The following is an 11,630-nucleotide window of genomic DNA, read 5'->3' on the forward strand; positions in this document are numbered from 1 at the left end:
ACTGGGGAGCAGGATGTCATCGAACCAGTATGTACACCCTAAAACATATTCTGCACTGATGTCAGTTTGCTCTGAACAATTCTGTATGCAGTTTTTCAAAGGAGAATTTGCATTTCCAAGCACGCCTGCTTTCATTCCACCTCCCCTCCCCCAAAGCAAGGTTCTGGGCTGCTTGGCCAATGTATGGGTCAAGCTGGGAAAACGAGCATTTACTCTATTCCTTCTTTGACCTCTGTGCTCATGTTCCTGTAGCGCTTTATCCTGGTAGGTTAACATACCCAGCTTTTAAAACTAAAATAATAAGCATTCCAATTTCTCTGGAAATGCAAATGTTGGGTTCACAATAAAGCATGTAGCTGAGAAAGCTTATGCAAAACAAGTGATATACTTACATTTTATTGATTTACATATTTTGAGTACTCAGCTGGCAGATTCTTGACGCATATTTGGTTTTTGTAAAAAATAATAATTCATAAAAGGATGCTACTTTCAGTGTGCATCCCACACTTCCTCCTTCAACTAAACCTCTTTAGAGAAAGCCGAGACAGACCATTGAGCCATCTGTTTTGTCCACTCCACAATGCCAGGCAGCAGCAGCAAGCCATGGTTTCAGAGTGGCCCTACCTGGAGACATCAGGGATTGAACCTAGGACCATCTGCAATGGAGAGCAGCTGCTCTACCCCTGAGCTATAGCACCCACCCCCCTTTCTATGCTCAAGGAAATCAAGTGATTCTCCACATCTTGAGAAAAGACCTTTTGCAAATGTCTAGAAGTTACACAGCTGAAAGGCACTCTTCTCAAACCCAGCAAAGGGCCAAATTCTTGCCAACGGATCTACATCCTCTCAACGAAATGGAAGTAACACAGCAGAACTTTATTCGTTTAGCACACAAAGATGAACCAAAACCCCAGAGGATTGTTTTTAATTAAAAAAAAAAAAAAAAGGAAGACACACACAGTTTAAAAATTCCACACTAAATATGAAGCAGAGGAAACATGATCCAGGAATCTCCCTGGCAAGCTTTGGAGGTACCAGGCTAGCCGATACCTTGGAACACATGCCTGTATATCGATGTCTCCTGATTGTTTCTCCCTGTCGAGGAAACAGAGATTCTATGTTTGTTAATTATTGTAGGAAACCACAGCAGTCTTATCACATACATCCCACAGGCAGTAAGCCTGGGATGAAGACCAACATTTTCTGTTGCTGCATATCTGGGGTTGAAACCCACCCACCCACCCCGTAAGTATATAGAGCGTGGCCTGCAACTCTTTGGGAAGCTGGTTGAAATGGTTCTAATTAGGGGGCACAAGAAAACAAGGCCTGACCAGAGTTGATGGGTCCACACATGGATCTGATCTGGAGGCTGGACTACCAGTAGCAGCAGCAGCAGCTGCTGGAAGGAATGTAGAATCACCAACTCTGTTTCCCTGGAAAAATCTGGAGGGTTTGGAAATAAGAGACTGTTAAGGCTGGTAAGTTGGGGAATATCCCATATTCCATCCTTCAATGCCCATACTCCCCATCTAGATTTTTTAAATAATAATAATAATAATAATGCAGAGCCAGAATTCATTAAAGCAGTGCTTTATAGATGGAAGACCAGGTTAGGAGGAGCCTTAAGGAAATGCAACCCCCCCCCCAATCCTTCTAATTTTAGCCAAATTGTGGTCCCCTGTAGCCTTCAAAAAGCAGTAGCCAAGGGGGCTGCTGCAACAGGTAAAGGGTGCCAGGCCCTCTCTGGCTCTCCTGTAATTTGGGCACTGCCTTAAAGAAAAGTGACTTTCTTCCTGCACATGGAATTCATCTGATGTTCCACCCAGCCTTCTCTAGCCTCTTGCTTACGCTCCTTCAATAGGCTCTTTATTGTAAGGGAAGGAGGGGGAGAAATTTGGGCCCAGGCGTTCTTGAGGTGGAATGTCAGGATTCAAGGCCACAGCCTCCATTGTACACCAAGTAGACATGCAGCTGTATGAGACGCTTGCAGGGGACTCAAAATAAAGAATAAAGAGCCAGATTCGATTTGAACCTCTCGCTAAATTCAATTGGAAGCCCTGCATGGCTATTGTAGAGTAAGGAGAGTTCTCTTCATGGCTGCCCACCACCTGCTCTTAATCTGGAACCAAATTCTGCATGAAAGCAAAGCAGATCTTCCTAAAATAGGCATGCGCTAGTTTTCCTGACAGGCTGAGGTCTCCGTACTGTGACTGTGGGACTCAATGCATACATGAAAGGGCTAGCCCCTAGTAGATTTGAAGGCCAAGTCTGCAGATGAGGAGGTTTTTAACAGGCATGCATTGCCATTCTGCATGATAGCATACCCTCCAGGCATACGCAGAGGGGACAGTGTCTTCGCCAGGTTCTAGGCAGGGTCTGCTGGATTCCTCCCTCCACATATCCCCAATATGCCACAAGAACTTCTCCCTACGATACTGTGGCAGAAACAGATGCTAGCAGGCAATGCTCTGTGTTGCAGAGCTCAGCCCGTGAATCCATGCTGGATGTGAGTGACCTATGGGGGAAGTGGAAACTCGGGTGGGGACAAAGCAGGAGGCAAAGAATCCCCCTGCCAGGTTGCGAGGAGCACAGACAGACGGGATAGACAAGGTTCTACAAAAGGCGGAAGGTAGGCCAGTGTGTCCATACCAAGTCCTTGCGGCCTGAGAAGGCAGGAGGGACCTAAGCTGGGATTTTGCAAGCTGGCTATCGCATGCCGGATAGTTTGTGGCATAGGTGGGTGTGGTTCTCCATTCCCATTTTCCCCACGCAACAGCTAGTCATTGGGCCAGCAAATGGAGAAGTATCAGGTCCGTAAAGACACGGGGAGGCATTTGCAGGCCAGGGTTGCCGTAGCATGGGTGGGTGCTAGCTGCACCCAGGTGGTAGATGTCTAAGGCCTGGGTGGGCAGCGAGGTTCTCATGCCAATGCTCTCGTGGCACAACGTCAGTCTCGAAAAGGCCAGCCTTTATGGCGTTGGGAGGAGCTGCAGGCGGTGCTTCCGGCGGATGTGCCTCTGAAGGGTGTTGCGCTCCCCAAAGCGCATGTGGCAGGCCTCGCACTGGTAGGGCCGCTCCCCCGTGTGCACCCGCTGGTGGTGCGAGAGCTCCCCCGAGTCACGGAAGCTGCGCTGGCAGATGGGGCACTGGTGGGGCTTCCGGCCCGAGTGGGTGTACTTGTGGCGCTCCAAGTGGGACGTGCGCTTGAAGGCCTTGCCGCACGCCCGGCAGACGTGGGGCTTGCTCTCCGAGTGGGTGATGCTGTGGCGCTGCAGGTAAGACAGGTACTCAAATGTCCGCGAGCACACGGGGCAGCTGTACACCTTGCGCAAGGACCCTCCGCTCCCGCCCCCTTCCGGGTCCCCTGCCGCTCCCACCCCCTCTTCCACCAGCACTGTGTATGGCAGCCCCTGGCTGTCAATCAGCAAGTAGCGCCCCAATCGAGAGGGTTCCCCTTGTTCTGTGCCTCCTGTCCCTCCGGGAACAAGTGCCCGCCTCCCTGCTCCTGGCAGCCCATTCAAACCCTGAAGGAGGGCGCTACCAGGAGAAGGCAATGGCGGGCGAGAGAGTTTAGGAGGCGATGTTTGGACACCCCCTCCCTCACCCCCCAGCTCCAGCTTGATGGGTTGTCCCACATGGCTTGCAGGCTCTTGTGGATTGAGGGGTTCCAAGGTTTCTGGTGGTCTTTGGGGGTCTCCTATAGACTTGGAATGTCTCTGCAGCTCCATAAGTATCTCCTTATGTGTATTCCCTTGGGTTGGAATGCCAAGTCTGCAATAAGAAAGAAAGCACATTAATTGGGAAAAGTGGGAGGGGGGAGTCATATGGGTCACACAACTTTTAGAGCTGCAGTTATGTAGGGCTGCCAGTAGGGCTGGGTTATATCTGGTTTTCAACACTGTGATATATCACCAGCTAAACATTGCAAAACATACTGATGTATCACAATGTCTGAAATAAGGATGGAGCTATGTAGAGGCATTAGCTGGCATCACAGTTTTTCCCGCATCGTGATTTTTGCATAACGCGCACACACACAGGATTCGTGATATACTGCCAGATCAAAAATTATGAAACAGTTATCATGATATGGACCTCAACAGGTTTTGGATGATGCATCGATGTATCACCCAGCCTTAGCTGCCAGCCACTTAAAAGAGCTGTACTGCAATTGTTTTGTCACCCACTTGTCTTTTTTTAAAAGAAACAATTCCATTGATAAATAGCATATAACCAACCCTCAATATAGATGCTTTTTAGAGAGACTAATATAGCCCTTTAGAGAAGCCAAATATAGCTAGCAGTGTAATAAAGAACAGCTACCACTCATTGTTTAGAATAAGAGGCATTTTGAATGTTTTCTTATTCACGCTTGGTACACCAATATCAGAACCACAATACCTACACATAATAAGTCACTGCATCCTTACTGTACAACACTACCCAACAACTTTGGTGTCTACTGATTACTCAGTCGACAGCCCAATGCCACACATGCTTACATGGAAACAAGACTGGACTGCAAAATTTTAGCTGGTTCGTTTATGAAGCTTACAGCCCCAGCAAATAAAGCTACTAACCCTGCAATCCTATACACATTTAATTAAGTATTGTTCCTATTGGACATTGCGGGACTGACGTCACACTTGCCTGGGCTGCTCCTTCCCTAGATTTGGAGATTTCACACATGTTGAGTTCCAAGGAAGCTTCCTAGCAAAACCCCTAAAGACACATACTGTACAAAGCAGCATGTGAACGCAACCTTTGTCTTTTACCATTTGTGGAAAGAACCAGATCTTATTGAGCTGTAGGCTACAGGTGGGTGATCTAAAGCCCCCAACATTGTTTTATGGGGCTTCCAGCTTCCTCTGAACTCTCATACTTCCACCCCACCCCCCCGAGTTCCTCCTTCCTGTTGGCTTCTTCCTTATTTTTTCCATCTTTTGTCTCTCCCTCTCTCTCTTCCTCCTCCCCTTACAGGAGTGTCTAGCATGCTCTGGTCCATGGGGTCATGTAGAGTCAGACACAACTAAACGACTAAACAACAACAACAGAAGGGGAAAGATTTTGAATGATACATATAAACTAGTTTTAATTTTTTTCTCGCTGTATCATTATCATCATCATCACTTCCTGAATTTATATCCCACCCTTCCTCCCGAATGAGCCCAGGACGGCAAACAGATTTACAAATCAAAAATAAAAACAAAGTAGAAACAGATTAAAACATTTTAAAAATAATTGCAATTAAAAGCATACTTCTATCCAATGTTCTAGTATGCCAGTATTCAGTGTACAGTTTGAGAAAATGCATTCCAGAACATTAACAGTATTGGTTTGTTGTACTGTACAGTACTTTAAAAAAAGTATTTGTATACTTATTTGAGGATAACCCTATCAAACCCAGTGATGCTTATTTCTGAGTAGACCTGTATAGAGGTGGTAGTTTAATTTGAAGTAAAAGTGGTGAAAATAGAAGCAGCGTGATGTTTATTCCAGATTAGTTAAGCCAGAACAAATATGTCTGTGGCTCTTCCCATCAATTCTGGCTCCATCTACTGCTAGCATTTGGCCACCCTGAAAGATGACCCCTGAAGGAATGTGGCCCTCAACAGAAAAAACAACAACCCCTGCCTACCCCATCTATAACAGGTATATATAATACCATCAACCATTACAGCAGAGTTAGATGGCAGGGGATCTATCTAAATAAATGCTGTCTAAAAGGCCACAGTAGGAAAATGTGATAAGATTTCATCCTCTACTCAGGCAAGGAGGGAGGAGAGGTTACAACATGGAGAAGGAACCACTAAAAATAGAAAGAACTTAGAAAACGTGGAAATGTGGTGCCAGAATCTAGGTCTATGGTATCTATACACCTCTTCACTAACACCTAGAAATTTGTAAGAATCCCTGACCTGAGGCTGTTGAGGGGAAAGTCCTGATATTATTACACCTCAGCTATACCAAAGTATTGCAAGCAATTTTTGTTGCAGTGGGAATGTGTGGTCAAATGTGGGGTTGGGGTTCACACGTCTCCTCTGCCTGTCTTCCATTTCTGGTTTTGTCCAACATTCTGCCAAATGCTTCTGGGAAGCTTACAAAGCAGGGTGTTTAGAGGCATACTGATACCGAAGATCAAATTAACTATCATGGTCATTCATATGGTCAAAGCTGGGGTGGAATAAATGGGAATGGCTCTGGTGGGTGGAGCTGAGGGAAGATATGGTGGGAGAGCTTTGGTGGCGTGGGTGGGACTTGGAGCACTTCCACTTTCTGTAGGCATCAGCTGCCTCCATCCCCAGCTCTGGGGCTCTTCCATCAACATGCTAATATAGGCCACCTGTCATTAGGTTATGCAACAGCTTTTCCAAACTCTTAGTCTTGCAGACTTACACCCAGCCTAAGGACTGGCATCAAAATCCCAAAAGATCTTTCTTGGCAGACTCCCAGGTTACTTTCTCTCTCAGTTAGCCCCCTTCCTCCATATGCAGAACTGGATCCAAACTTACCCTGCTTGGGTGGCGTTCCAAAGTCTCAATCTCAACTCTCATTTCTGCACCAAAACCTCATGCCAAGGTGAGGCAGGCACCAGAATATGCCCTTTGCTTCCATCCTGGAGTGAAGAAAGCTGTAATGTCCAAGTGGAGAACAGAGGGGTCTTCCAGTCTACGATCCAAGCTGGCAGTGGATGGCACGGATCCGAGCGAAACGGTTAGCGGCACCAATCCGGGGCACATGTTGGATCGCAGCCGGCAACAGAACGTGGCCCAGGTCCAAAGTTACCATGAAGAAAGAGGGAGGGATTGAGCAATGCCACCTTGGCACCCGAGGCACGGCAGGCGGATCTAGAAGTAGCAACCCAAGAAGCAGCAAAGTTGCCCGGCAGCAATGATCCAGAGGAAGCGATATATGGGATCGGTGGCACCTATCCAGCAGGCACGCACGTTCTGGCAAAGGTAAACGGATCCAAGCCTTCAGGTTTCGGGGAGTTGGCATCCGGCTCCAAACGTCAGTTTAGCAGCAACAGCAGCCTCCACCCACCAACCCGCCGCCCCGCTTAGTCGCAGACAGGGATATTAGGCTAAGAGGGAGGTAAGCCTCCCCAGGTGCCCCTCCGCTCCCCCCAGAAAGCAAAGCCGTGGGCATCCAGAGCCAGGTGCCCTCTTGCCCCGCTGCCTCCCCCTGCAGCTGCCCACCAGCAGCCCAGGCTCCTCAGGGGAGAGAAGGGGAAACTGAGGACGGGGGGGAGACCCCGGAGGTGCCCTGAGGAGGGGGGGAGGGTCTCTGTCAGGGTGGGGCTGAACGAGGGGGGCTTCTACCTCGCTCTTCCTGGGGGGAGGTTGGAGGTGGTGGGGGAGGAGGAGGAGGAGGAGGAGGTGGGTGTCGCAGCGAAAAGTGTCCTGACGGAAACGCGGCGGCTTCTCCCACCGGCTCACGCCGAAGAGGTTCCCAGATCAACGTTCGTCCTCTCGCGCACAGGGGGGGCGGGTCGCGGAGGTGGCTTCTCGCGCACCTTCTGGAGAGCCGAGGGGGGTCCTAGCCCCCCCCAGGCGAGGGCGCTCGCCTCCGCGACCCACGGAGACCCTGCCTCGTCTCCCTTCCCTCCACCGCCTCCTCTCCAGAACTTGGCGCAGCCCCTGAATCTGCGCTCAGCATTTGGGAAGCATTGCAGGAAGCGATGCAATTAATGCATGCATACATATGATTTATGTATCTTGTATGCAGGACCCCCCGACTGCACACGAGCCTTTAGAGCAGCCTTTCTCAACCTGTGGGTCCCCAGATGTTGTTGGACTACAACTCCCATCTTCCCTGAGCTCTGCAGGGCGCGAAGGGAGAAGATTGTGGTCCCTCTCTCATCCCCGAGGACGCCCTGCTTAGACTGAAACCCTTCGCGTACTTTTGCTGGACGAAGTTAAGTCCACGGACTTCAGCGGGGCTCAGCTTCCATGAAAACAGACGCGAGTAAAGAGCTGCAAGAAGTTAAGCCAGTCCTTTCCAGCGAACCCAGGACCAGGAACCCTGTTTTTTTTCTGCTCTCCTCCAGGTCCTTCGCCACCCGGGCTTAGCCCCAGCTCTGCCTTCTCCCACCACACAGTGAACCCAGGAGTGATGGGTTCAGCTTCTGCCCACTCGATCCCCCAAGCCTCTGCTACCTGTACACTTGCTTCGTGTTATCTAGGTCCTCTCCACACACACACACACACACACACACCACTTTTTCCTTTGGTGTTTTCTGCCCTGGTGAAATGTCAAGCCCAGCGGCTGAGGAATAGTGATTTTACATAGATGCAACAGGTGAAGCTTCTCCCAAAATGGAGAAGGTGTGATGGGGAATGATGAAATTCCTCAAGGAAAGCCGTTCCCATCACTGCCTCTTTATTCATGGTGTACATGAAGAAGGCCTCTTCATGTGTTCTTAAGAGGTACATCTTCACTGTCCTCCTAAAAGAGTATAACATTCAGGCAAGACGTAGCTCAGCCGGTAGATCATTCCACAGTTTTGGAGCAGCAACTGAGAAAGGAACGTGACTGCCAATCTCATCCCCTTCAGGGACGAGAAGGAGCAGATCACAATTGTGACGAAACTGCGAGATCCACAGCTGGGCAGTAAGTTTATTAAAGCTGACCAAAATATCATGAAATACTAGCAAGCACTGTTCTTGAGTTCTTCACTAGGCAAACTATTTCATAAAGCAGAGGTGAGATAGGAAAAGTAAAAGTACAAAAATTAAGTTGGATGTTGTAGAAATCAGATTAGTTTGTAGACTAAATTCCATGGTGGAGACTGCACACTAAACTCCAAAATCCACATTTAGCGATACTTGAAAGCTTGCTGCATTTTGTGATATTTTGGTCAATAAAGATTGAGACTAACCAACTTGTCACAAAGTTCTCCAGAACTCTTCATCAGCTACGTAGAGCGTCGGTCTAGGAGATCACAGTTCAAATCCCCATTCTGCCATGAAGCTCACTGGGTGACTTTAGGCCAATCACTACCTCTCAACCTAGCCTACCTCACAGGGCTGTTGTAGGAATTAACTGGGGGGGGAGTATCATATATGCCCCCCTGAGCTTCTTGAGCAAATAAAAGTGGGATATAGATGCAATAAGTAAAACAACAACCCAAAGTACAAAAATTTTCTGCTGACCTCATGGCTATATCATCAGCTTAATTTTTGTATTTTTGGGTTTTTTTCCTCATCTTACTCACCCCCTGCTTTGTACAACATCTTCCCTGTTGAAGAGTTCTGGAGAACTCAAAATCTTGCCACACTTTGTGACATGTTGGCTGATTCCATCCTTCTTATAGATGACCAACATTAAGAAAAAAATATGGCAGCAAACAGCATAGAATCAACAATAAAATTATATTCATAAAATAAGTGCATCACAAATTGGTAGATCAGGTTAGGACATCAACAGATCTGGATCACCACTCAGGGGAAAGTTGGCTTGTACTAACAGTTCCACTGCAGAAATTTCATGTGAATTCTACACACAAACATCTATTCTGATCACCCTGACAAAAATGCACAGATGCAGAGGGAAACACAATGGTGTAAAACAAATACACATTTACTCTCCCCCAACACACTTCCACACAAAGACAAGACAGTAGGTGGATGATAAAGTGGTATGTTTAGGGTGAGGCTTTTCTCTGCCACATGACTTCTCCCACCCACTAAGATAATGACCAGGCATTGGGATCCTATTTTTAATCTTAATTATGGGTTTTGGTGTTAAAATCATGCCTATTCCTGCACATTCTAGGCTCTGTTCTGGCATGTTGCGGCATTCTCCCCCACTCCAGACTACCCAACATCCTTCCACAGCCATCTTTATGACATGTCTCCTCTTCCCCCGTTGCCTTGCGGGATATCTTCGGGAGAAGAAAAGCCGAAGGAATAAACCCTACACAAATCTGGAGTGGAGCCCCTAAGACAATTAGATGGCACCTTGTATAGCTCCTTCCAGCAACTCCTGCAGCCAAGCTGATGCCAAATAACTTGCCCCGCTTTCCTTTGGACTACATCAGTAAGGCTGAGATGATCTTGTCATCTGGGCAGCCCAGGACCTCCATACATGCTGCCCAGCTTGTTCCCCAGGGAGGTCACTTTTGACTTCGCCCCTTGATGTGCACTCCATTGTCTCTTGAGACAGACAGATGCCAACCATCCAACCTCTTCATCCTCCCTCTCAGAAATTTCTCTTTATTGGGCTGGGCCAGCTTAGAAGCCCCCTTTTATGGGGTAAAGTACTCAGCCCACCCAACTACCTAGATGTTGAGAGGTACAATTGTGGCTTGAATGGTTTCTTTTGTGGGGGAGAGTGGATGAATTATAGTTATGCTCAAAGTCTAACTGCTGGTCTTGATTTTGGTGACAATTAGCTTGTGACAGTGGAGACACTGGCCCACATTTCATGGTCAGTTAAGAAATATGTTCTTATATCCAAATCCTTTTAACTGTGTTTGTGTGGGAGGGGTGTCATTAAAAAAATTATATTTTTGTTCTTGTTTTTATTGCGTATTCTATATTTTTATGCTGTGAACCACCCCGAGACCTTCAGATGAAGGGCGGTATACAAATTTAATAAATAATAAATAAGTGATAGTTCCATCTGGGGTTGGCAACATGAAGCCCACAAAGCCTTTGTGTCTCCTTCTCACCGGCCCCTTTGTACTGGGGTGGTTTCCTTCCCTGCCCCCCCCCCCCAATTTTAAAAGCACATAGAGGTGAAGGAGGAAATTGGAAGAGGAATGCTGTTTCCTTGTTCCACCTCCATGTGTTTTTCAAGGACTCATATTGGCAGCTGAGCTGAAAAATGGGGCATCACAGAAGGCGGGAGAAGAGAGGGGGTGACAGCGGAAGGATAGAAAATGTGAATGGAAACTTAGTCACTTCATTTTCCTGGGGGGGGGGGAGAGAGAGAGAGAGAGAGAGAGAGAGAGAGAGAGAGAGAGAGAGAGAGAAGATGGATCCAGCAAAACAATTCCTACTGAAATTGCATTTCTTCCCTCACAGATCCCTGCCACCCTCCCATAACTCACCATCAAATCAAAGTCCATATCTCTCCTCGTTGACTGAACCATAACCACTATAGATTCACTGCCTTCCAGGACTGCTACGGACCTTCATCTTTATTTATATTTTTTTACAAGGGACCCCCCTCAAAAGCACAATCAAATCACAGGTCACCTCTGTATCCACATATGTGTTCTGTTATTTATAGTCACGTGGAAAAATCATGAGGAATTGTGCCTTGACTGAATGTTTTTGTGGTACTAGCAAGCACTGGATCTGTATTTTATCAGAGGGAAGGAGGTGCTAGACACAGGTTATGGATATTATCAGAGGGAAGGAGGTGCTAGACACAGGTTATGGATATTATTTAGTCCTTTTATATCTTGAAAGAACATAAGAAGGGCACTGATGGATCATGCCAATGGCCCATCTAGCATCCTATTCTCACAGTGGAGAACCAGATGCCTAGAGGAAGCTCACAAGCAGGACCTGAGCACAAGAGCAACTCTTTCCACCTGTGGTTTCTTTCCTCCAGCATCTGCTATTCAGAGGCATTAGTGCCCCTGACAGCAGACGTTTCTTCTATAGTGGACCTCAAGG

At 47.5% G+C, this 11,630-nt stretch overlaps 1 protein-coding gene across 4 annotated transcripts; it reads right to left on the bottom strand.

Annotated features, from left to right (window-relative positions):
• Positions 1-855: 855 nt before the first annotated feature.
• On the bottom strand, positions 856-7,649 carry LOC310747574 (uncharacterized protein). Of its 4 annotated transcripts, XR_014540937.1 has the most exons (4): positions 6,513-7,649; positions 2,650-3,771; positions 1,332-1,443; positions 856-1,095 (listed from the first exon to the last, which is right to left on the bottom strand). XR_014540937.1 is itself a non-coding variant. In XM_083582069.1 (2 exons), exon 2 carries the CDS (start codon positions 3,726-3,728, stop codon positions 2,970-2,972), a length of 759 nt encoding a protein of 252 aa, XP_083438195.1. In that variant the 5' UTR covers positions 3,729-3,771; positions 6,513-7,649; the 3' UTR covers positions 856-2,969. The 4 variants fall into 4 exon arrangements, 1 of the variants encoding a protein (XP_083438195.1); XR_014540936.1 differs by lacking the exon at positions 1,332-1,443; XR_014540938.1 differs by having other exon boundaries at positions 1,332-3,771.
• Between the last annotated feature and the right edge of the window lie 3,981 nt (positions 7,650-11,630).

Source organism: Podarcis filfolensis (genome assembly GCF_964270895.1).
Source record: "Podarcis filfolensis genome assembly, chromosome: 13".
NCBI lineage: Eukaryota > Metazoa > Chordata > Lepidosauria > Squamata > Lacertidae > Podarcis > Podarcis filfolensis.